General features: G+C 41.9%; 2 protein-coding genes across 4 annotated transcripts in view; one reads left to right on the top strand and one right to left on the bottom strand.

The window, feature by feature from the left end:
* Positions 1–7,605, top strand: part of acot9 (acyl-CoA thioesterase 9) — a 52,054-nt gene extending 44,449 nt beyond the window's left edge. Inside the window, exons 16-17 of one of the 3 annotated variants that reach the window (XR_004414005.1) lie at positions 311–425; positions 7,438–7,605. Coding sequence is in view for 2 of the 3 variants with exons in the window: in XM_033032909.1 (XP_032888800.1) it covers positions 311–375 (65 nt within the window). In the remaining variant the exon portion in view is untranslated. Of the gene's footprint in view, positions 1–310; positions 5,329–7,437 lie in introns of those variants that run through there. The other 2 variants (XM_033032909.1, XM_033032910.1) reach the window with 2 other exon arrangements.
* On the bottom strand, positions 2,634–27,068 carry prdx4 (peroxiredoxin 4). Its single transcript, XM_033032912.1, has 7 exons — positions 26,849–27,068; positions 22,579–22,696; positions 17,626–17,742; positions 14,807–14,929; positions 7,459–7,589; positions 7,266–7,300; positions 2,634–2,737 (listed from the first exon to the last, which is right to left on the bottom strand). Exons 1-7 carry the CDS (start codon positions 27,033–27,035, stop codon positions 2,687–2,689), a joined length of 762 nt encoding a protein of 253 aa, XP_032888803.1. The 5' UTR covers positions 27,036–27,068; the 3' UTR covers positions 2,634–2,686.

Below are 27,068 nucleotides of genomic sequence, written 5' to 3'. Positions count from 1 at the left end.
ATACAGGGGAGGGGGGGGGATGATGTCCGTGATTGCCGATTGTTTGTTATTACAGAGTAACGTATTATAGTATGTAGTTGAAACAGAACTGCAGATGATGATTAATACACAAAAGGACAGTTTTATAACCAAAATCCATTATAAAGGGGTTTGTTAAAACTCGGATTTACTGTATTCTCAAGGACTGATCTTTAATGGCATTCTGTTGCTGTAGGTTTTTTTTTGATAATTTGCATTAAAAAAATGTGTTGCTGGAGTTGAACATTTGTAATTATATACCATGGAATAAAGCTGTGGCTTTTCCTTACAGAATCTATGCTGTACTTGGATGGAAAACGACACTTTAAAGCACGATTCAACAAAGACTCAAATTGATCAATCCACCACCGTTCAGTTAGACAACTGAAAAGTCTTAAGAATAAGTGGTTTGTGCATTTGCTGATGAATATACTTTATACTTTTCTAAAATATTTATTCTTTGCAGTATCTGAATTGCTCGCTAGCTTTAACGTTTTTTTTTTTGCAGATACGTGCATCTAATGGGTTGCGGCAAAACCTTCATTATAGCACTCTAAACTTCACGCCACGCATAACAACCTTGTATTAATATTCTTTCTCATGCAGACATCAACCTAGCAAGTAGTATATGAATACTTTGGGTAATTACTCATTGTTCAGCAATAGAAATCTTCAGTCCGTTTGATTCTTGTCTGGATTAATAACGATTAAATTGCAGGAACCACTGTTCTTGCCACTAACGGCAACAATGAGTTAATTATCCATTTTGAATTCTATATACTGAGAGATATAATTGGATTGATTAATTCAGCCTGACCAACCAAGTAGTATTAAGATTACTCTGCTCTTAACTTAATCATTGTTCATTGGTTGAGTCCCTTCTCGCTTAGCAGGGAAACCATTCAAATTGATGTGTAAAGTGCAGTGGCACACTTAACTGATGCTTTGCATCAATTACTTGAGTATAGAACATAAAAACATAGAAAATAGGTGCAGGAGTAGGCCATTTAACCCTTCGAGCCAGCACCGCCTTCTAAAATCAGTACCGTTCTTGCTTTTTCCCCATATCCCTTAATTCCTTTAGCCCAAAGAGCTAAATCTAACTCTCTTGAAAACATACAGTGAATTGGCCTCCATTGCCTTCTGTGGCAGAGAATTCCACAGATCCCCAACTCTCTGGGTAAAAACATTTTCCCTCATCTCAGACCTAAATGGCCTACTCCTTATTCTTAAACTGTGACCCCTATTTCGGGACTCCCCCAACATCGGGAACATTTTTCCTGCATCTAGCCTGTCCAATCCTTTAAGAATGTTATGTTTCTATAAGATCCCATCTCACCCTTCCAAATTCCAGTGAGTACAAGCCCAATCGACACATTCTTTCATGTTAGTCCCACCATCCCAGGAATTAAGTTGGTGAATCTATGCTGCACTCCCTCGATAGCAATAATGTCCTTCCTCAAATTAGGAGACCAAAATTGCACAAAATACTCCGGGTGCGGTCTCACCTGGGCCCTGTACAACTGCAGTAGAACCTCTTTACTCCTAAACTTAAATCCTCTCGCAATGAAGGCCAACATGCTATTAGCTTTCATCACTGCCTGCTGTACCTGCATGCTTACTTTCAGTGACTGATGTACAAACACACCCAGGACTCGTTGCACCTCCCCTTTTCCTAATCTGATACCATTCAGATAATAATCTGCTTTCCTGTTGTTGCCACCAAAGTGGATAACCTCACATTTATCCACATTATATTGCATCTGACCACTTATCCAAGCTATCCAAGTCGCCCTGCAGCCCTATAGCGTCCTCCTCGCAGCACCCACTGCCACCCAGCTTTGTGTTATCCGCTAACTTGGAGATGTTACATTTAATTCCCTCATCTAAACCGTTAATATATATTGTAAATAACGGGTCCCAGCACTGAGCCTTGAGGAACCCCACTAGTCACTGCCTGCCTTTCTGAAAAAGACCCGTTCATTCCGACTCTTTGCTTCCTGTCTGCCAATGCCATGGGCTCACATTTTGCACACTAATCTCTTATGTGGATCTAAACCAGAGAAGGGAGAATTATTTTTTCTACAGCAGGAAGGGCAAGGGTTCACTTGAATGTGAGATTAGACCTATGTCTAAGCAACCACCCCTTCCTTAGAATCAACGATGGTAAGTCCTAAAGTGATTGTATCAGTATTTCTGGATATATCCAGTTATTCTGATGGGGAGACACAAAGTGCTGGAGCAACTCAGTGGGTCAGACAGCATCTCTTGAGAAAAGGAAAAGGTGATGCTTATCAGTACACCCTGCAATTTATATGTTTACTGAATCTTAATTGTCTGCTACCATGCTTCCAAAGTTCAAATTTAGAACATTTATATTGGGAAAGTGTATCAATGTCATTAAATTGGGAAAATAAAGGTTTTTATCACTTTTTCTGATTTAATCATTGTGAACAATTGCTAAATCCAAAGGAGGAGAAATTACATACTCCAATTGATCTTGATACTCAGTGATCTTTTTCTATTGGCACATGTTCCAGCACAGAAGGAAATGAGGAATATTATATTTTATAATTTCCTGGTTATTGTAAACCATAGTAATAACTCCAGAGAAACACATTACAAGTCAGTTTATTGTTTCAGTCAAGTTGATTAAAAACATAGTGATTTAAAGTTCTCTCTCAAAATACTTCAGTTTTCCAGCTGGATCTGGAATTATCTGAAAGAAAAGAGCATAATATTAGGTTAACCTTTTAAAGAGAATAATGCAGGGTTTCCACATGAAACATCAATAATCCTTCATCCCCACAGATGGTGCTTCATCTGCAACTGTTATTTTTGCTGAATACTATAATTGGCATAATAGTAACTTCAGGTTAGTTACGTGTGGCAAGGTAATTCAAAGCTATAACAGTATATTGATTAGGGCAGTGATCTTGATCAATTCCAGTAAGGCCTTTGACAAAGTCCTACATGGGAGACTGCTTCAAAAGGTTATAACCTCATGAGATTGAGGACAAACTAGAAAATTGGATTCCAAATTGCCTTGTGAATAAGAGGGATATTAGGGGGGGGGGGGGGGGGGTAGTATGTGCCGCCAGAATTGGTGTTGGGTTAGTATTTGTTATACAGACAACCTGTGCATTATAGCCATTTGGATTATGGCAATTTGGCATAATCTTGTAGAATTCACAAACTACCACAAAAATTGAGATATGAAATAAAATTTGCCTTAGAACGTGTGCAAAGTAAATAAACCAACAAAATTGATTTTTAATTTGTATTGACATATGCAGATGCACTATTACAAAAATCGTGATGCGGTCTGTTTTCTTGTCTATAATATGGGAATTGTCCGTATATATTAACAAATTTAATGTATGATTTCTGAGTTTACAGATACACAAACTGGCAGTGTTAATAGTTTAGAGAATATGCAAGAAAAAAGAAAGGTAGATGGAATTTAGTTCTAATATACAATACATTTTGGAAGGATTAATAGGAGTGGGACATACAGAATGAATGCCAGGACATTATGGAGTATTGAGGACCTGGGGATGTGTAGCAATCTAAAGATCTAGTGACAGCATTCATGATATCTGTATTGTGCTCTGACTAACAAGGGCAAGTGAAGGGAGGCTATAATACAACTTTATAATACATAATTAGCCTACAGCTGGAGTACTATGCTGTTCTGGTAATTCCATCGGAAGGATGTGACTACATGAGGATGCAAAGATTTTCTAGTAGAGTAGAGGGGTATGGAGAGAAGGCAGGTACAGGATACCGAGTTGGATGATCAGCCATGATCATATTGAATGGCGGTACAGGCTCGGAGGGCCGAATGGCCTACTCCTGCACCTATTTTCTATGTTTCTATGTTTAAACCCTCATTATAACAGATCACAGAGGGGGGGAATAGTGTCTGCTATTGCCAATTGTCCGCTATAACCGAGTAAGGCTTTGTCCCCCACTGACATCAATACCCGGGCACCGGGTCAAAATCCAAGAGCACCGTCTGACTGCCCAGAGGGACCTCCATCATCACACGAACGCAGCGGCCTAAGAAGGCCGCCTGGCATCACACTGTCCAGCACAACTGGGGTACAGCAATAATATCTGCCCCTACTGCTGATTCCAACTTTCTGAAAGTGAGAGAAAAATGGGGGCTAAGTGGCATTGAGGTGGTGGTGTGAGGAAATCGTATAGTGCTCTAACTGAAATTCACACAACTAGCTGACCACCCCTGTGTTCAGGGTAAAAGAGCATTGGCTCAGTTTCTGAATCGTCCTACCACAACTGGGGAGCCGTCCTGAACTGCTGTCTCCCTCATTGATGACCCTTGGACTATCTTTGATCTGACTTTACTGGCTTTACCTTGCACTAAACATTATTCCCTTATCATGTATCTATACATTGCAAATTGCTCGATTGTAATCATGTATTGTCTTTCTGCTGACTAGATAGCACACAGAACTCTTCACTGTACCTCGGTACACGTGACAATAAACTAACCTGAACTCTGTTTCCCTTCCAAAATCACTAACCTGCTGAATGTACAAAGTTCTTAACAGCTAAAAATATATTTTTTTGTTACTGTAAGCTAAAAGTAAAAGCTGTTTGTTACATTATTTAATAGTTAAGTGTCGATCGAAGAGATTGCATGTCAGTTTCAATAGCTTCTGCAGTGTAACTAGCTGCCTGTGTTCTTAAAAGGACTGTTTGCTATAACCAAAATCCATTGTAAAGGTCCATAATAATGAGGGTTTACTGTTTATTGCTTAGGAACAGGTATTTTATCTGAGAAGAACATGGCTAGGCAGAGTTTGTTTTCCTAGGCATGGAAGAGACTGAGCAGAATTTGATTAAGATATAAAATTGAGGGGCATATAGAACAGATAGCAAGAAATGTTTCTCCTTTACAGACGTGTATAAAACGTAGGAGGGCATAGTGTTAAAGTAAGTAATTTGAGGATCACTGTCGGAATTTTTTTCACCCAAATGGTTGGAATCTGGAACACGTTGCCCAAGTTGATGATGAAGTCATGTAGTCAATGTTTAAGTACATTGCTAAGTACTAGATTTGTCAAGGCATATGTTCCAAGCCCATGACTGGAAAATGGGATTGGTATGTATGTGTACTTACTTTGGCATGGACATCATGGGCTAAAGTTTCCAACAGCTGAATGGAAAGGAAATTTAATTCCCCAGATATAATGAAATTAAGATATCGGAAATACTAAATTCTGAAGTGTTATTTTTTATGGTTTTTGTTTGCTGAATTTCAATATTAAACAAGTCCTGGTTGTAGATTTCAGTGTGCTGATTTATCCTGGAGGTTCCCCATTCATTATTATGACAAGTTTTCTCCTCATTCTTTCAGTTGAGGTTCCAGACAAGTAATTACAATTCCCATATAGTCCCGTTGATAGGAGAAAAATTGGTGACAATTGAAAAGTAAAAGGAAAGTTTTAAATTTCGGGATTTAAATTTTGGGATTATCTGATCAGCTCGGCAGAAATATGGAATCTAATCCAGAGGATTTGAGGTAGCTCATTTGAGGAGATGTTACAAAGCAAGGCTTTAAGCAATAAATGGGAGGAAATTGAGGGGTGTAGAGGGACCTTAAGCATACAGCACGTCCTCAGATTCTGAAAGGTAGTAGAAGGGGTCAAAAGCAATGAGATGTTTGCCTTTTAGTTGGGACATGCAATGCAAAATAAGGTTGTAATACTACTAGTTAATATAGCTTTAGTTATTACAGTTCAAGTATTGTTTGCAGTTCTGAGTATACTGGAGGAACGATGTGACCGCACTGGGGAATGGCAGAGGCCATTGCTGAGACCAGAAAATTTTAGCTGCAGAAAAAATTAGTTCAGCTGGAGTTGTTTTCTTCAGAACATAAAGGGAGGCTGAAGGAATGCTTGATGGTGGTGAATAGAATTATGAGGTGCCTATCTGGAATCAATTATGACTTAAACATCAGTGATCTAGCAATTAAATAAATATGTAGACAAATAAAAGACAAGGGGTACCATAACTCCCGTGATGTTTGAATGGAAGTGAAAGTGGGATGTTGTCTGTTTGTATGGAGAGTGCCTTTTTCCAGAACTACAATCCAAAGTATTCCGTGAACAGCATCCTAACATTTATACTGTCCAGGTGGTAAGATCCTTTTATCATATTAGTTCCCACAAGAATGCTGTGGTTGCACCAAGCAGAGGATTTGAGGTTGGAAGAAGTTTTGGTAGAAGCATTCAAACGTGCAGGACGTTATAACCGCAGAAGCATAGACCCATTCCAGAAATAATGCAGCTATACACACAGATGTACGGATGGGAGACCTCAAGTCTATTCTTATTGATTTACAATGCCACTAACAAGAAATATAAAATGCAAGGATTTGGTTTAGATTCATATTTAAGTCAGTAAAATAGTTGGAAAACAGATGTCTGAATTTTTTTCTATGGTTTAACTGATCGGTTTTGTGGCCGTTGTCTTTCAGTTAATTAAAAATAAGTTACACCGTTTTGGTACTTTGAGCATGTGGCTGAGCTTTGAAAAAGACCCAACAGTGACAAATTTATTTTAGTATATTATTTTTGAAATAAATAAGCAAATGGGCATGTTTAACATAATGTACAATACTGCGATTTTGTTCATGTTTATATCTTGTTTCAGTTGCTATAAGCATAATTCCCAAGATTCAACCACTCAATTTGTCCAATGCAATCTGTCCCAATCATTCCCACTTCTAAATTAAACTTCTAATGATCTAGTTTGCATTGCAAAGAGGCCAGGATCTACTCCCTTTAAATATTTTGGATGAGACTTAATAAATGAAACTGTTGAAAATGCAAGTGCACTCCAGGTGAGAATAGAAAGAGGCAAAAAAAGATTAACTATATTATCAGCACAAATGTATTTTCTGTGATTAGGCACAATATGTATTTCAGTGTCAGCAGAATTACCACTTGTAATTATTTACAAGTCTCGTGGCCACCATTTTTTCATGATGTCCTCTGGTTTGATCTATTTAAAATATACCAGCAGTATGATTACAGATGTTAATGTACTTGACAATTTGAAGATTCTTTGTGGGCTTAAAATTAGTAATATTTTAGATTTGATAAAGCAGTAAAATAATGTTAATATTTAACTAATTTAATGATTGCAGCAACTGTTAATGAAATGGTATTTTTCAAAACCAAGGTCAGGAATCATTTGGAGTTAAGCGATAGCCTTACCGTATCACTTCCAGGTTTCCAACCAGCTGGGCAAACTACAAAAAAAACAAAAAACATCGTAATAGCACATTAATTCAGGTGGCAGCACAGCAAGTTCTTTGCCCATTTACTTTGTATTACATAATTTTACCATTTAATTGAAATTACAATTAAATTAGTTTTTTGCATTTAGGTAAAAATCAATACTGCATACCTTCACCATGCGTATCAGTGTACTGAAATGCTTGGACCAATCGAAGTGTTTCATCTACTGACCGGCCCACCGGAAGATCATTCATTGTTATTTGTCTCAGTAATCCTTTGTCATCAATAATAAAAAGGCCTCTGAAAGATAAACAAATGTATTGGAGTCAATATTATTCTTTATGCTAAATCTTTATATGTAATTTACATTCAATTAGTTTGAAAAAAGCAATGATGAACTCTTAACAGTATACGTTGGCAACACCATGTCAGCATCTGAGCTGAAGGTAGGGCAAGGCAAACGATTTACCAAACTTTCTACACTACAACAATATCCCTTTTTGCGGAGTTTTTTATAATAGGCTGATTGTTTCTCTTTCTTTCTTTTCTAGGGTCTATTTTTTTACTTTCTTCTCGAACTCTTTTTCTAATGGGCTTTCTTTTCCCAACACTTTCCTGCACTATCACAACTCTTTCTCACTTTCCTTACTTCTTTTATTTCTATCTTTCTTAAAGCTCAAAAAATGAAGGGGCACAACAAATGTAATAAGATATGTGGCGTGTATTACTATGACTTATTGTACTTCTAATAAAAAATTAAATATTGGTTAAAGGGCTCAAAAAATATACATCTTGTGCATAAAGAAACATTAAATGGCATGCATGATCTGCACAAAAAAATAAATATATATTTTAACATTTAAAAAGGGAACTACAGGTAACTACTCAAAAAAATGTTGTGCAGGATAAGTAGACTTTTGGAGATGCATTCTCAGAATATAAATACAACATAAAAACATAGAAAATAGGTGCAGGAGGAGGCCATTCGGCCCTTCGAGCCAGCACCAGCAGCTTACAACCCAACAGTATGAATATTGATTTCTCCACCTTCAAGTAATCCTTGCATCCCCTCTCTCCGTCCCTCCCCCACCCTAGTCGCTGTACTAATTTTGCTGTTGTCCTGTTGAGTTTCATTGTCTGTATAACTCATTGTCACCTAGCCCACAGCCAACAATTGAGTATTGTGGGCTCCACCTTTCCTTGACCATTCTTAATTTTTTTGTATATCTTTCATTCATTTGTTCAATATCTCTCTATATCGCCGTCTATATCTCTCGTTCCCCTTTCTCCTGACTCTGTCTGAAGAATGGTCTCGACCCAAAACATCATCTATTCCTTTTCTCCAGATGCTGCCTGACCCACTGAGTTACTCCAGCTTTTTGTGTCAATCTAAATGCTATCCATAGTGCACGTCTTTCCCAGAAAACAGAGTGCCAAACAGCCTGACCCTCCTCACACAAGTAGTATACTGCAAAGCGGTGAGAAGGCCTCAGACAACACACCACTGGCCCATTAGACACTGACAGGTGATAGACATTTTAAAACAGTTAAGATTTAAATAATTAACACCTCTTATTGCAGCCCTTGTTCTTTTTTATCTGCCATTTCTCTGTTGTAACACTATATTCTGCACTTTGTTTATTTTCTCTTCTGCATAATCTCTTGTACTCGTATGGTACGAACTGACTGAATAGCACGCAAAACAAAACATTTCACTGTATATTGGTACATATGACAATAGTAAACCAATATTAACACAAGTGTTTTAACAATGCAGTTAGAAGCCATACACAGTAAACTCAATACTTCCACAAGTTGAAAATAAAACTGGTATTAAACTTACATTTAAACCTATCACAGACCAAGAACAGCATTTAACTTTACCAGGAAAAATATGCCAGGCGCTGTTGGAAACACTCAAAGCAGTATCACGTCTGCGGTGATATAAATAATGACCTTTCATTAGTTCTGAAGCTAATTGTCCGAAAGTACTAACTTTGCTGTCTGACCTAATGCAGTTCCTTTCCAGTTTCTTATACTATGTTCTCCCAAAAACCATACCCTGTCCCAAATCCTGCTACATAGGCATTAGAAAGATAGGCAATATTGAAAATGCAAGGGACAAAATAATTTCCTTTACAGATACTTATGAGTTTGTAAATAGATTGATTTACTGCAGCGTAAAATTATAATTGGCCATCTATCCTTGTGAAGCAGACAGAGCAAAAAATATAATCAGCAGCAAAATAATGAGGGAGGAAAATAACATACAATCTTTGTGATTCATGGCATGTTTCTGACATAAGTAATAAAAGTACACTCCTAAAAATGTGCAAGGGGTCTAAATTTTGATGTTATGGGGGGTGCAAACTAAAAGTTGAATAAAATTTTAAATTAAACTTTGCAATACTCACTTGTGATTAATATAATTTCGCAGATCAAAAAAAACATCTTTCTCAAAGTGTCAAGTCACTTTTATTTCTATAGCACATTTAAAAAACAACTCTCGTTGACCAAAGTTCTTTACATTGGTGGAGGTACTAATGTTATACAACATTGGTTCATAGATTAAGTACATACATAAATACATACATATAGCCCTCGCTCATAGGACGTCAAGAAAGGCTTGAGAGTAACGATGAGTTTTAAGTCTCGACTTAAAAGAGTCGATGGAGGGGGCAGCTCTGATGGGAAGAGGGATGCTGTTCCACAGTCTAGGAGCTGCAACCGCAAAGGCGCGGTCGCCCCTGTGCTTATGCCTAGACCGCGGGATGTTCAGTAACCCCAAGTCGGCCGATCTGAGGGACCTGGAGGTGGTGTGGTAGTTAAGCAGACTTTTGATGTAGGTGGGGGCGAGCACGTTAAGGGCTTTGTAAACATAAAGAAGGATCTTGAAATTTATTCGGAACTGCACAGGGAGCCAGTGGAGAGAGGCCAGAATCGGGGTGATGGGGTCCATTTTTCGGGTGCCCATCAGGAGTCTCGCTGCGACTTTTTGGACCAGTTGCAGGCGGGACAGGGAAGATTGGCTGATGCAGTAAAGGGAGTTGCAGTAATCGAGGCGGGAGGAGATAAATGTGTGGATGATCTTTTCGAGGTCATCAAACTGAAGGAATTGGTTTATTTTAGCTATCGTCCGAAGCTGGAAGAAGCTAGCTTTTACCACGGCATTGACTTGTTTGTCAAATTTCAATGCTGAGTCAAACATCACGCCAAGGTTTTTGACGTGAGGTTTGAGTAATGGGGTAAGGCTACCAAGGCTGCCTGCTATCGTTTTGATTGAGTCCGAGGGGCCGAGAAGGATGACCTCAGACTTACTCTTGTTTAGTTGGAAGAGGTTCTGGGCCATCCAACACTTTATATCCTCGAGGCAGTGGATAAGGTTAAGTAGACTTGATCGGTTTTTGTGCTTCGGGGGAGATAGAGTTGTGTATCGTCTGCATAGCAATGGAAGGAAATGCCGTGCCTTTGAATGACTTGGCCTAAGGGGAGCATATACAGGGAGAAGAGAATGAGGCCAAGGATGGAACTTTGTGGAACCCCGCAGCAGAGGCTAGCTGAAGAGGAGAAAGAGTTGCCTTTGTTAGTAGAGAAACTCCTACTTTTGAGGATGTTTTACTTTAGGTGTCAGGGGTTATGAGGTTAGGAGGGAAAGATAGATCAGCCATGATTGAATGGCGGAGTCGACGTGATGGGCCGAATCGCCTAATTCTGCTCCTATTATTTAGGACCTTAAACTGTGAAAGCTTGAGTTAGAAATGTAAACAAAATGTGTAGAAATCAAAAAATAACTACGAAGAGCACACTCCAAAGACGTGAGGGAGTACACCAGAAACTTTATTTTGACAAGTTTAAACTGCCAATCCAGATAGCCGGATGTCTACACAGTAAATTATCAGATCCTTGCGACTAAATGTTGCTTATTAGTGGCATCATTTGCAGGCAAAGAATTAATTTATACCAGACATTGATATTCACCTCTATCTCATTACTCCCATCCTCAATCTTTCAACCGTTACCTGTGGTTAAACACCTAATGTTAGCCGAACAGAGCACTTCACTGAGCTTGACACTAAAGGGCCTGTCCCACGAGCATGCGACTAGCGTGACTTAAAGGGCCGGTCCCACCAGCATGCGCCTGCATTCGGCAAGCGCTACCTAATGTGGTCGCTTGAGCCGTACGGCCTCGCGGGGCCAGTCCCACTTCGATCGCCGGAGCCGTATGGAGTTGTGCGGGGCTCCAAAAAACTGAGTGTTCAAAAATTCCGCGCGGCAACGGCCTGCCGGCCCGCAGCCGCCTCGATGCCGTATGTCACGCGCGAACTTCCCTCGAACTTCATGTCACTCACTCAACCTCCGCGCGGCCCCCACTTCTGGTTTGGTCGCGCTTGCCGCATGCAGGCGCATGCTGGTGGGACCGACATTTTAGGTCGCGCTTGCCGCATGCAGGTCGCATGCTCGTGGGACATGCCCTTAATGCAATCATTTTGGTTCTCCTTCACAACACTACTCACCACCAACTCTACCCCCCTCCCACCCTGATCACACTCTGGTCTCACAAATGTAACATCCTTACACTGAATTGGCTTTTAATCTCAGTCTTTTTATTACTTAAGGGCCTGTCCCACTTACATGTCCTTGGCACGCAAATTACGCGACCTAGTCGTCGCATTGAGGCGCACGGGCATCGTATGGCCGCGCTGGGCCGGTCCCACTGAGAAGTGCAGAGGGGTATGAAGTTGTGCACAACATCGCGTGGGGCTCCGAAATTTTTGTAGCGAACGAAATCTTTGCGCGCCAACGGCCTGTCACGTAACTGATGGCCAAAGTGGGACAGGCCCAAGACCCTGGCGAGACGCAACATCTCACCTCCAACAGCAGCAGAAGCAGGCAAACGATCGCCGAACTCAGCCTGGGGCTCACGGCCGTTGCGGTCTGGATCCGCCCCCACTTCTACTCCCAGAACGGGGCCAAGAAAATTGAAGATTGACACAAAATGCTGGAGTAACACAGCGGGACCGGTAGCATCTCTGGAGAGAAGGAATGGATGACGTTTCGGGTCAAGGCCCTTCTTTCAGACTGAAGAAGAGTCTCGACACGAAACGTCACCCATTCCTTCTCTCTAGAGATGCTGCTGGCCCCGCTGAGTTACTCCTGCATTTTGTGTCCATCTTCAAATGACGTCACACGCTGCAGACGGCTGTGCGGGCGCATGAAATTGCGCGAGACCTTCGCGGAGCCGTCGTGCCTCATCGCGATCATGAGGTCGCATAATTAGCGTGCCAAGGACACGTAAGTGGGACAGGGGCTTAAGACTGCTTAGTTTCACTTGACACTATTAATCACTTACATTTTTACCTATTGTTCCACCATAAAATCATATATGCAGGGGTCAACGGCAGATTCACTATCAAAAATCATCTCTTCCTTTCATATGTTTACACCAGCCACACATATTCTGTAAACCACCCCTCAATGATTTGGGTTAGTGCACCACCCTCAAGCATTTAATGTAAAATCCCCATTTTATTCTATTATCTTATCTCAACCCATCTCTTCCATCCATCACCCAATCAATCATTCTACCAATTATGTCAGTTCAGCTTTAAGTTATCCATATACTTTCTTGAAACTGCCTTCCCAAATCACTATCACTTCTTCAGCCCTTAAATAGTATTCCTAATCTCAACTAAGCTTTGCCACATAATCAAAAGCCTTTTTTGTTTAGACACATTTGATGAAACAGAAAAATCGCACATTCCTGAGCCCAGTTAAAATATGTGAACTGAAAGTAGAAAAATTCTTCAGCATACATATACTTTCAAAGCATAATTAGCATGCACCGTGAAGTGATTAAATACTTACTGTATTGTATTTAAACCATATTGCAATTTTTAATTACTATTTTCACCATGTAGATACAGTGCCCTCCATGTTTGGGACAAACACCCATCATTTATTTATTTGTCGCTGCACGCCACAATTTTAGAATTTTAAGAGAAAAAAAATCACATGCGGCTAAAGTGCACATTGTCAGATTTTATTAAAGGGTATTTTGATACATTTTGGTTTCACTGTAGAAATTACAGCTGTGTTTATACATAGTCTCCCCCATTTCTGGGCACAATCATGTTTGGGACACACTAAGAGTGCTCTTAGCACCTAGTCTTTCCATCACTTTTGGAAACTTTTATTGCTGTTTATCAACATGAGGACCAAAGTTGTGCCAATGTAAATCAAATAAGCCATTAGGAGTCTGATATACAAGAATAAAACTGCTAGAGACATCAGCCAAACCTAAGGCTTACCAAAATCAACTGTTTGGAACAACATTAAGAAGAAAGAGAGTACTGGTGAGCTTACTAATCACAAAGGGACTGTCAGGCCAAGGAAGACCTCCACAGCTGATGACACAAGAATTCTCTCGATAATAAAGAAAAATCCCCAAACACCTGTCCGACAGATCAGAAACACTCTTCAGGAGTCAGGTGTGGATTTGTCAATGACCACTGTCTGCAGAAGACTTCATGAACAGAAATACAGAGGCTATATTGCAAGATGCAAACCACTGGTTCGCTGCGAAAATAGGATGGTCAGGTTACAGCTTGCCAAGAAGTACTTAAAAGAGCAACCACAGTTCTGGAAAAAAGGTCTTGTGGACAGGTAATACGAAGATTAACATATCAGAGTGACGGCAAGAGCAAAGTATGGAGGAGAGAAGGAACTGCCCAAGATCCAAAGCATACCACCTCATGTGTGAAACACAGTGGTGGGGGTGTTATGGCCTGGGCATGTATGGTTACTGAAGGTACTGGCTCACTTATCTTCATTGATGATACAACTGCTGATGGTAGGAGCATCATGAATTCTGAAGTGTATAGACATATCCGATCTGCTTTTCAAACAAATGCCTCAAAATTCATTGGTCGGCCGTTCATTCTATAGCAAGACAATGATCCCAAACATACTGCTAAAGCAACAAAGGAGTTTTTCAAAGCTAAAAAATGGTAAATTCTTGAGTGGCCAATCTGAACCCAATTGAGCATTCCTTTTATATGCTGAAGAGAAAACTGAAGAGGACTAGCCTCCAAAACAAGTACAAGCTAACGATAGCTGCAACACAGGCCTGGCAGAGCATCACCAGAGAAGACACCCAGCAACTGGTGATGTCCATGAATCGCAGACTTCAAGCAATCATTGCATGCGAAGGATATGCAACAAAATATTAAACATGACTACTTTCATTTACATGACATGTCCCAAACATTATGGTGCCCTGAAATGGGGGGGACTATATATACAGTGCTGTAATTTCTACACGGTGAAACCAAAATGTATAAAAATGGCCTTTATTAAAATCGGACAATATGTACTTGAACCACATGTGATTTTTGTCTATTACAAATCTCAAATTGAGGAGTACAGAACCAAATAAATAAATGATGTATTTTTGTCCCAAATATTGTGGTGGGCACTGTATTAATTGGTAAAAGTTATATTCCCACAGAGATGATTACCTAAGTGTATGCCCTTGGTCCTCCAAATACACACCATAATCCTTTGCAATTTGGTGTGTAAGATCTGAGAGAAGTGGAATCTTCATTGGTCCTAGTCCACCTTGTTTTCTTGGTGTATTTATCCTTTATAAAGCAAAAGCATCTCCTTAGGTTATGTGCAAGTGTATTCTTATTGTAATATTTAGACATTTACCCTAACTGTTATATTTACATTTTATTAAATAAGCACCAACAATAAAGGAAAGTTTCAGGTGTGGATTGAAGAAATGAAATGGTATTCGAGCACCACTTCTATTTGACCTGCATGTACGCCCTCAAATTTCAAAACACGTTTAAAATGTACTTGGGGATCAACACAGTGAATGGTAGGGCTCTGGGGAGTGTCGTAGAGCAGAGGGATCTAGGAGTGCAGGTGCATGGTTCCTTGTAGGTGGAGTCACAGGTAGACATGATGGTCAAAAAGGGTTTGGCACATTGGCCTGCATCAGTCAGAGTATTGAGTATAGTATTTGGGAGGTCATGTTGCAGTTGTATAAGACGTTGGTGAGGCCGCATTTAGAGTATTGTGTTCAGTTCTGAGCACCATGTTATAAGAAAGATGTTGTCAAGCTAGAAAGGGTAGAGAAGATTTACAAAGATGTTGCCAAGGCTAGAAGTTCTGAGCTATAGGGAGAGGTTGAGTAAGATGGGACTCAGGAGGATGACGGGTGATATTATTGAGATATATAAAATCATGAGAGGAATAGATCGAATAGAATAGTCTCTTGCCCAGAGTAGGTGAATCGAGGACTATCGGACATAGGTTTAAGATGAAAAGATTTAATAGGAATCTGAGGGGTAAGCTTTTCACACAAAGGGTGGTGGGTGTATGGAACAAGCTACCAGAGGAGGTAGTTGAGGCAGGGACTATCCCAACAGACAGGTACTTAGATAGGACAGGTTTGATGGGCAGGTGGGGCTAGTGGAGCTGGGTCATGTTGGCCAGTGTGGGCAAGTTGGGCCGAAGGGCCTGTTTCCACACTGTATCACTCTATGAGATTATTAATAGCTAGGAAATCTAAACCAGAGGAATATTGCTATAGAACACAAAAAAGTCCCAGAACAAATACAGATATGGGTGCACAAAGTGCTGGAGCAACCTAGCGGGTCAGGCAGCATCTCTGGAGAAAAAAGATGGGTGGTATTTTGGGATTGGGCCCCTTCTTCAGACTGAAAGTAGAGGGGAGGGAACCAGAGGAAAGAAAAGGCCAGAATAAAGCAGGACCAGCAACATATGACCAAGGAAGGGTGGAGTGTTGGCAGTGGACGGGGAGATAACGAAAGAATACAAGAATATGAACAGTGGAACTAGTAGGGCGTCTGGGAGGTGATGGGAAGGGACGGAATGCAAGGATTACTTGAAATTTGAGAAATAAACATTCATAAAGCTGGGTTGTAAGCTGCCCAAGCAGAATATGAGGCGCTGTTCCAATTTGTGTGCGGCCTCACTCTGACAGTAGAGGCCCAGGACAGAAATATCAGTATGAAAATGAGAGTTAAAATGTTTGGCAACTGAGAGATCACTTGGATCAGCAGACTGAGCGTAAGTGTTCAGCGAAACGACTGTCTCACCGATATATAGGCCACAACGAGAACAACAGATACAGTAGTGGTTGTAGCTCAGTCCGCCTTGGCCCACGTAATCTTAATACTCAATACCCCTACCTATGAAGGCAAGCAAGCTAAGTGTCTTCTTCACTACTCTCCAACCTGTGTCACCACTTTCAGGGAGATATAACTTTGTAACCCAAGATCCCCCGTACATCCATGCTTCTAAGGTCCCTGCCATTTATTGCAAATATCCTGCCAATATTAGACAACTCAAAATGCATTATCTCACACATCTAGATTAAATAATATGTAGTTATTTTTGGTAAATTGTTTTATCAAATCCTCAAATGCTATTGCAGTGTACAGCTTGCTATTTACCAGACAAAAAACAGCAAAATACAGACATTCCCCAACTTACACAATAAGCAACTTGCACTAACATAAACATTCTGTACTTAGTCCATAGTGCAATCAAATTATGTTTCCAGTTAATGTTTCCATGCTGCTTCTCTAAACTAAACTAAAATAACTCTTGCCCGATATGTGAATGTCTCACGATGTACTCAGATTTCAGAACGAGCCATCACTGAAGGACAGACCACACATGTGCACACCCTGTTCAACAACTAGTTCACCCAGTTCAAGAGATACACTTGCAAAATGTGTAGGAAGAATCTGCTACCTGCAAATCTTTGTATCTGAGGAACCAGTTAAGTTCAGCAGTGTTCAAAAGGGAACTGCAGTCCTGTTATTCAACTATCGCCCAGTAGAGGGTGTGTGGGCTCATACCAGCACATTCCCTCGGAATCCAGACACCTTCAGACACTCACTGCGTGACTGATCATCAGCATCCATCCACTCACCATGTGACTGGCCGAGTTTCAGGATCCATCCACTCACCGCGAATGTTCAGACAATTGACTGGGATTCATTCACTCAGATGCTAGGATGGCGACAACATGGAACGGAACGGGAATTGCCACAGACCAAAAAATGTTTGAGTGAGATTTATTCAAAGTAATGCCATCCCAATTATTTTGTACACGGCAAACCACCAGGTAATTGAAGGGAACAATTCCAATGTATATAAAATCTGATTTACGTAAGGGTTCACTGAACGTAACTCTAGCGCAACTCAGGAAATGCCCATATTCAGTTGATGAATGCTGTTAAGCCTTCTTTTTAAACAAGTCGAGATCAATCCAACTAAGCACACCATACCAACTTACCATGCCAAGTGCGTAAACTGGGAATCAACAGAGCAGGCCACGACATCAGTATTAATCGATCTGAATTCATTTATTCTGTCACTGAAAGCTATTATCTCAGTGGGGCAAACAAAAGTACTGTAAATTACAGAAAAAAAGCAGTAAATTATTATGAATAATTTATGAATTAAAAGCTTATACAATTAACTTTTCTAAAAGTCAGGAATCACAGTTAGGAACCAATTAGCACATAACTACAATGGCATAGCCACAGTTATTTATTGATCTCTTTAAAATAAATCAATAAAACAAAACTTTAAAAAGTGCTATGCGAAAAACTCAATTTTTGGTCAAATTAAAAGCACAATTAATTTATATTAGATAGGGTATATCATATCAACAAAGGAAGAATATTTTTAACTTTTTGATATATATTATATCTACAACCATTGGTGTTGCAGCCTGTGAAGAAACAAGATTACATCTTCAATGATATTACTGGTAAGTCAGTAAAACAGAACTAAAAAATGCAACAACACCATTTGTGCTAAAAACCAGTATTGCATTATGGAATAACTAATTATTTGGCTATAACTGTTTCTTTAGATAAAGGTACAACAGATTCATTTAGTCTTCCCACATTCAAACAATGTAATAGATAACAGGTACACAAAAATGCAGGATGAAAAACTGAGTTTTCTATAGATTATTGATTTAAAATCATGAAGAGATGGAGAGGAGTGAAATATACACTATTGCTGTGATTTAAGGAAAAGGAAAGTGCAGAAAGAATCAAAAGGAAGATATTGAACAGGAAGCAGAAGGAATACACTTGTTTAAAAAATATAAATGTTCATGAGGTCAAGAGTCAAGAGTATTTTATTGTCATGTGTTCTAGATAAAACAATGAAATTCTTTTATGCTGCAGCACAAGATAATATGTAAACATAGTACACTGTAAACAATATGATAAACAAGAGAAAAAAAAGTTTAGTGTGTATACATACACATTACCACAAGTGCACACACACGCATATTATATCCACATACCTATATATATATATATACACACACGCACATTCAAAAAACAAACAATGGTAGTGTGTTAATAATAGTATATTGAAGTTCAGAGCTTATTTGAGGTTGTAGTGTTTAATAGCCTGATGGCTGTATGGAAGAAGCCCTGAACCTGGATGACAGTTTTCAGGCTCCTGTACCTTCTTCCCGATGGCAGGGGTGAAATGAATGTGTGGCCAGGATGGTGTGGGTCTCTGATGATGCTGGCTGCCTTTTTGAGGCAGCGACTCCGATAAATCCCTTCGATGGTGGAGAGGTCAGAGCCGATGATAGGGGCAGTGTTCACAACGTTTTGCAGTCTTTTCCGCTCCCGAGTGTTCAAGTTGCCGAACCAGACCATGATGCAACCAGTCAATGTGCTTTCTACTATACACCTGTAGAAGTTCAAGAGAATCCTCTCTGACATACCGAATCTCTGTAGTCTTCTCAGAGGCGTTGATGTGCTTTATTTATAATTGCATCGGTGTGCTGGGTCTAGGGAAGATCTTTGGAAATATGCTCTCCCAGGAATTTGAAGTTTTTGAATCTCTCCACCATGGTTGATATAAACAGGATTGTGGGTCCTCATCTTTCCTCTTCCAAAGTCCACAATCAGTTGGTACACAAAAATGCTGGAGAAACTCAGCGGGTGCAGCAGCATCTATGGAGCGAAGGAAATAGGTAATGTTTCGGGCCGAAACCCTTCTTCAGACTGATAGGGGGTGGCGGGGAGAAGGAAGGAAAAAGGAGGAGGAGGAGCCCGAGGGCTGGGGGATGGGAGGAGACAGCCTGAGGGCTGAGGAAGAGGAGGAGACAGCAAGGGCTAACAAAATTGGGAGAAGGATACAGACTCCCCAAGCGGAATATGAGGTGCTGTTCCTCCAATTTCCGGTGTTGATCACTCTGGCAATGGAGGAAACCCAGGACAGAGAGGTCGGATTGGGAATGGGAGGGGGAGTTGAAGTGCTGAGCCACCGGGAGGTCAGGTAGGTTCTTGCGGACCGAGCTGAGGTGTTTAGCGAAACGATCGCCCAACCTCCGCTTAGACTCACCGATGTAGATCAGCTGACATCTAGAGCAGCGGATGCGGTAGATGAGGTTGGATGAGATACAGGTGAACCTCTGTCGCACCTGGAACGACTGCTTGGGTTCTTGAATGGAGTCGAGGGGGGAGGTAAAGGGACAGGTGTTGCATTTCTTGCGGTTGCAACGGAAAGTGCCCGGGGAGGGGGTGGTAGGGGAGGGGAGGGAAGAATTGACAAGGGAGTTGCGGAGGGAGCGGTCTTTGCGGAAGGCAGACATGGGGGGAGATGGGAAGATGTGGCGAGTGTTGGGTGTCACGTTGGAGGTGGCGAAAATGACGGAGGATTATTTGTTGTAGGCCATTGGTTTTACTGATATTGAGAGCCAGGTTGTTGTGCTGGCACCATTTGGTCAATCGGTCGATCTCACTTCTATACTCTGACTCATCACCACCTATAATTCATCCAACAACGGTGGTGTCATGAGCGAACTTGAAGATGGAGTTTGCATTGTCCAGCTACACAGTCATGAGTATAGATTGAGTAGAGCAGGGGGCTGAGCACACAGCCTTGAGGTGCTCCCGTACAGATTGTTAATGAGGAAGAAGTATTTCTGCCAATTCGAACAGACCGTGGTCTGTGGATAAGGAAGTCGAGGATCCAATTGCAGAGATGCGCAGAGATCCAGTTCCGTGAGCTTGGTAACCAGCTTTTTTTTTGTACGTACACTATACAAAACCCCCCAAAAAAACAACCGTGGTGACATACCCAACACCACATTACAAAATCACCAAATTACTCAGACATTGAATTCCAAACAACTATGTTACAAATATACGAATAACTACTGTACAACCCCGGTAAAGAGGCAAGTATCTGGCTCGGGCAAAGCCCTCTTCCGCCTGGCGCCGTGACTCGCGGATGGCCAGCTTGGCCAGACCTAGGAGCTACCCAACCAGGACATCTTCAGCCCTGCCCACTCCCTATATCCCATCATCAATCCTTTGGTCGCTGACAGCAGAGCCACTCCTCTCACTACGGACCTTAGATGGAGTGGCGGTGTTCCTTGCCCTCTGGACCCTGGTTACAAGGGATGCTCTACTGGTCCCTCTACCCTCAACAGGAACGATACTGCATTTGGTCTTGGAGTCCTTCTCCAGGTTGTCCAAGAAGGACCTGAACTGATGCCAGTCATTCCCCTTCACCTACTTCACCCTTGCCCCTCTCCCTCTTTTTGAGGATGAGGTTCAGTGAGCTGGTGAGCCCATGTAAGTTTGGCCACCGGAAAGAGGATAGTCTGGGCCGATGTTGGGCTCCTTCAGTGGCCTCAATTAATTCTCGGCTTTCCTCCACTAAAATGAGTAGAGTGACTTCGGGGGAAGCGAGAACATCCACTGACTCATTGTCCGAGGAGTCCCCTTCCACCCCACCTGCTGGTCTCCTACACCTCAGTCTCAACCCTGGGGCCAATGGCAGAGGAGCCTTTCCCAGATGTACCCGGGGAGCTAAGACCATTGACAGTGGGGGCGTCTATCCCTCCCCCAGTTGGCCCCAGTTGTGACTGTAATACCATCAGAGCATATGGGGGCTCAGGAAGGCACATCAGTGTTCTCCTTATCAAAGCGTGCATAGAACGCATTGAGTCAGGGAGTGATGCTGTCACTTGAGCTGCCTCCTGATTTTGACTTGTAGGAGGTGATGGCATTCTAGCGCTGCCACAGTTGCCGAACAACCGCCCCCTCCTCCAGCTTTGAGCAGAAGTCTTTTTTGGCCTTGTCAAAGACATATCTGGACTTCTTATTGACCTCACCAGACCTGAATGCCCGGGATCTGGTCTTCAGAATAATGCGGATCACCTGGTTCATCCAAGGTTTCGGGTTAGGAAACACTCGGATGTTTTTTGTTGGAACACAGTCCTCCACACATTTCCTTATAAAGTCTGTAACGACTGTGGAAAATTCATTCAGGTCTGCTGCAGAGTTCTTGAACATTGCCCAGTCTACTGACTCCAAGCAGTCCCGTAGTTGTTCCACTGCCTCCCCAGACCAGCTCGGTGTAGTCCTCACCTCTGGGGTGCGCTCTTCAGTTGCTGCCTGTTTGCAGGAAGAAGCAGCACCGCTGAATGGTCGGATTCCCCGAAGTGAGGGCGAGGGATAGAACAATAGGCATCCTTGATGGTCTTATAGCAGTGGTCAAGGGTATTTAATCCTGCAGTGCAGCAGGTGACAAGTTGGTGGTAATTTGGGAGTGTTATTGTCAGGTTGGCTTTGTCAAAGTCCCCAGCTGTGGTGGTAAAGGCTTTGGGGTACGCTGACTGGTGCTTGTTGACCACGGCATGCAGCTCTTCCAATGCTAGACGGACGTCTGCCTGGGCTGGAATGTAGACCACAGTCAGGATGATGGAGGTGAATTCCCTCGGGAGGTAGAAGGGGCGGCACTTCACCGCCAGATGTTCAAGGTGTGAGGAGCAGGGATTAGACAGAACTGCCACATCTGAGCACCACGAAGTTGACCATGAGGCAGATGCCCCCACCTCCCTCTTTGTGGGAGGATGTGGGACAGTGAATGAGCCAGAATAAAGGTTATCATTAAACAAGAAAGAGAAAATAATAAGAGATGTGGACAGTGAAGGATAAACAAAATGTTCTGTGTTGCAATTTCAATATACATTTTATAATGTTTAACGTTTCAATGTTTAGCTTGTGCTAAACCACGTTACTTCAGACAATTACTAACTAGGGAGGACAATGTAATAAAACTCCTTGGGTTAAGAGAATGGGCACTATACTCGAAAATGCACTTAATGACCTAATCTGAAAGTAGCGTAGTCAAACAATGCAAGACCTAACCAAAGCTGCCACAAATATGCATCTTAAATATAAATTTTGATACTTACAAATCAAGTGGGTAGAAAAAAAAGACAAGGTATTTCCCTCGAAAATCTGCAAGTTTCAGCTCTTTGAATTCTCCATCTATTACCGCCGTACCTTCCCAATCTGGTGCAGGTTTTGAAACTAAAGATTTTGAAAAGACACAATTATACACTTTAGGTTCATTCCTTCTTCTTCGGCCAGTGTATAGTAAACAAACATGTTGCGCTTCAGAATAAAATTAATGTCCAGCTTTTTTGTTTGATTAATATATACAATATCTTAATATCCTTCATATCTTGTTGCTCTGCTAAATAGTTTCATAAATGCCTACGATCCTCACTTAGCGTGGCCTTGTTTAAATCTTAAACATTTGATCAAATGTGCATTGAAAATAGGAAAAGGAATTTCACTCAATAAAATGGACAAATGCCATGAGTCACAATTACTTTTAAGAATGAATTAAATAAAAATTGGATTGTGCCTCCTGCAGGATGTGGGAAGTCAGTAAGACGTCCCTTGTCTCTGAGGATTACAGCTATGGAAGGTGTGTCCAGCTGCAGCTCCTTGCCGACCACGTTAGGGAACTGAAGCAGCAGCTGGACCTCAGAATCACCTGTAAACCTGAGGTCATAGGTAGGAGTAACAGGGAGGTGAGCACACCTCGGGTAGGGCAAAAAGTAAACAGGTGACCGCCAGGAAAGAGTGTAAGAGGCCAAGGGGAACTGGAGTTCCCCTTGGCCATTCTGCTCGACAATAGGCATGCTTCTTTGGATACTGTTTTGGCGTGGGGTACGGACAGGAGCAGTCAGGTCGGTGGCATCAAGCCTGGCTTTGAGGCACAGAGGGAAAAGGTGAAGTCAGGCAGAGTAATAGTGATAAGTCAAGTCAAGTTTATTCGTCACATACACATACGAGATGTGCAGTGAAATGAAAAGTGACAATGCTCGCGGACTTTGTGCAAAAAGACAAACAAACAAACAAACTACAAACAGTCACATATTCTTTTACATATTAAATATTGTGGGCGGAAGGAAAAAGGTTCAGTAAAGTTAGTCCCTGGTGAGATAGTTTACAGTCCGAATGGCCTCTGGGAAGAAACTCCTTCTCAACCTCTCCGTTCTCACAGCATGGCAACGGAGGCGTTTGCCTGACCGTAGCAGCTGGAACAGTCCGTTGCAGGAGACTTGTTATGTGGCAGCAAACCTCGGATATTTGTCAGCAAGGGAGGATGGATGGAGCCAATGGGATTGGGGGTAAGGACTGCAAAGAGGCCACCTATCCGTGTTTTCCAGGGGTGCTGACTGGCTGGCAGAGTTACTCCAGCACTTTGTTCAAAAAGGAACTGCAGATGCTGGAATATCGAAGGTACACAAAATTGCTGGGGAAACTCAGCGGGTGCAGCAGCATCTATGGAGCGAAGGAAATAGGCGACGTTTCGGGCCGAAACCCTTCTTCAGAAGGGTTTTTAAGCCACTTCTTGGCAAACTGTACTCCAGCACTTTGTTATTTTCCAGTGAAAAGTTTTATTTTGCATGCTCTCCAATCAGATTCTATTCCCACTCTGTTTGACTCCATGACCGTAAGATGATCTAACACTGTACATAAATGTAATCATGTCAAACTCAAGTACAAAGGGGAAGATACAGGGTAAGGAATATACAGTTTGGGATGTTTGGGACAAAGACCTACGATTCATTTATTTGCCTCTGTTCTCAATAATTTGAGATTTGTATAAGAAAAAAAATCACATATAGTTAAAGTGCACATTGTCAGATTTTAATAAAGGCCATTTTTATACATTTTGGTTTCACCATGCAGAAATTACAACAGTGTTTATACAGAGTTTCCCCCATTTCAGGGCACCATAATGTTTGGGACACAGCAATGACATGTACATGTTTAGTATTTTGTTACATATCCTTTGCATGCAATAATTGTTTGAAGTCTGCAATTCATGGACATCACCAGTTGCTGGGTGTCTTCTCTGGTGATGCTCTACCAGGCTTGTATTGCAGCCATCTTTAGGTTATGCATATTTTGGTGGCTAGTCCCCTTCAGTTTTCTCTTCAGCATATAAAAGGCAGGCACAATTTGGTTCAGATTGGGTGATTGACTTGGCCACTTAAGAATTGACCATTTTTGTAGCTTTAAAAACTCCTTTGTTGCTTTAGCAGTATGTTTGGGGTCATTGTCTTGCTGTAGAATGAACCACCGGCCAATGTATTTTGAGGCATTTGTTTGAATTTGAGCAGATAGGATGTGTCTATACACTTCAGAATTCATTATGCTACTACCATCAGAAGTTGTATCATCAATGGGGATAAGTGAGCCAGTACTTTCAGCAGCCATACATGCCCAGGCCATAGCACCCCCAACACCATGTTTCACACATGAGGTGGTATGCTTGGGATCTTGGGTAGATACTTCTCTCCTCCATACTTTGCTCTTGCCATCACTCTGATACAAGTTAATCTTCGTCTCATCTGTCCAGAAGACCTTTTTCCAGAACTGTGGTTGCTCTTTTAAGTACTTCTTGGCAAACTGTACCCCAGCCATTTTTTGCAGCTAAGCAGTGTTTTGCATCTTGTAATGTAGCCTCTGTATTTCTGTTCATGAAGTCTTCTGCAGACAGTGGTCATTGACAAATCCACACCTGAAGAGTGTTTCTAATCTGTCAGACAAGTGTTTGGGGATTTTTCTTTATTATAGAGAGAATTCTTGTGTCATCAGCTGTGGAGGTCTTCCTTGGCCTTCCAGTCCCTTTGCGAGTAGTAAGTTCACCCGTGCCCTTTCTTCTAAATGTTTTAAACAGTTGATTTTGGTAAGCCTAAGTTTTGGCAGATGTCTCTAACAGTTTTATTCTTGTTTCTCAGTCTGATAATGGCTTCTTTGACTTTTATTGGCACAGTTTTGGTCCTCATATTGATAGACTGCAATAAAAGTTTCCAAAGATGATGGAAAGACTGGAGAAGACTAGGTGCTGAGAGCTCTCTTGTACCTGCATTAAGGAGGCAATTAAACACACTTGAGCAATTACAAATGCCTGTGAAGGCATATGTCCCAAACATTATGGTGCCCTGAAATGGGGAGACGGTCTAAATACAGCTGTAATTCCTACATGGTGAATCCAAAATGTATAAAAATACCTTACAATTAAATCTGATAATGCGCACATTTTCTATCACGTGATTTTGTTTTCAATTACAAATCTCAAATTGTGGAGTACAAAGGCAAATAAATAAATTATGGGTCTTTGTCCTAAACATTATGGAGGGCACTGTGGTTCTCAGCATCATAGCATACCAGTTCCATGGATAAAAGTCCAATTGGATAGGGGTGAATTGGACAATATCATGCAAGGACTGTTCAGATGCGTATAACTGAGGGGGGAAATCTGTTCCAATCTACCCTATATTGAGCTGGATGAAAATATCTGCTCATTCATTGCCAACGTCGAGTGGTGTGGCTAGACATGTGGAATATGGCTGTTAAACCAAACACCTGTCTGCACGCGGAAAACAGAAGATATTGTGCGTCAATTGTGAAGGTTACACACACACACAGACGAAATACAATCAGATAGGATATATTTTATTTAAAGTAATTAATGTTAGTTTAGTAACATGACATGGTCGAAGTAAAACTGTTATAGTTGCAGGAACGGACCTCGGACGCGTGGGGAGGAAAGAAAGTGAAAAACGGAAAGTTTATTTTGCAAGATTCCCGAATCAATTTGAGCTGCACGAACTTCGCCGTAAAATAACGAGCGCATTTAGAGCACACTGAAAACAAAAACGTGTTTAATTGCAGGATGTGTGTATGAAGAGAATAATAGGAATAGCAGGAATAGGAAGGTGGGGAGAAGAAATATTGTGAACGCAAATGGCAAACAAAGGAGGGGGAGGGGAATAAACTGCACTGTAAAAAAAGCAACAGGAGAGTGGGTGTGCCCGGGCTAAGTATGCAACGCGTCTCTCGCGGCACCGTTGCTCAGGGTTGTTAACGGTCCCGCCCTCGCGAACAAAGCTACCCGGCGCGCAAAACCAACCCTGACCCGACCCTAACCCCGTCCCCAGCCCCGACCCTAATCTTACATTGCCCTAACCCCGTACACTGTCCCGGTCCCTGACCTCGTACACGGCCCCGACTCCATACTGGTTCCAGGCCACAACCCCACACACTACTCCGGCGCGCGGCTCGCGTCAGACGACCGTTCACATCCAAATGAGCGCGCGCGCGCCCGCCCGCCCGCAGAGGGCGGCGGCGAGACACCCGCCCGCCCGCCCCACTCACTCTTGGCTTTACTGAGGTGCAGCGAGTGGTCAGAAACCGGCACTCGGAAAGCCTCCCCCGGATAAACGTGCCCTCCGGCATAGTGATGGCAGCCCTGTTGCTTGTCCGAAGTAACGGCGTGCGCCCGGAGCAGGGCGGCCAGCAACGCGAGGACGACGTGACAGCGGAAAGCACTGGCGGGCTCCATAGCGTTGACTGCCGCGCATGCGCGCGACCTTTC

Source organism: Amblyraja radiata, chromosome 14 (assembly GCF_010909765.2).
Source record: "Amblyraja radiata isolate CabotCenter1 chromosome 14, sAmbRad1.1.pri, whole genome shotgun sequence".
NCBI classification, from domain to species: domain Eukaryota; kingdom Metazoa; phylum Chordata; class Chondrichthyes; order Rajiformes; family Rajidae; genus Amblyraja; species Amblyraja radiata.
This window is presented reverse-complemented; position numbering and strand designations above follow the sequence as displayed.

Excerpts from the sequence above, each read along its gene's own strand:
- prdx4 (XM_033032912.1), bottom strand. The coding sequence starts at position 27,035 with ATGGAGCCCGCCAGTGCTTTCCGCTGTCACGTCGTCCTCGCGTTGCTG. Across the intron at positions 7,590-14,806 it reads GACCAAGGGCATACACTTAG|AGGCCTTTTTATTATTGATG; the intron begins GTAATCATCTCT and ends TTTATCTTTCAG. Across the intron at positions 2,738-7,265 it reads GGAAACCTGGAAGTGATACG|ATAATTCCAGATCCAGCTGG; the intron begins GTAAGGCTATCG and ends CTTTTCTTTCAG.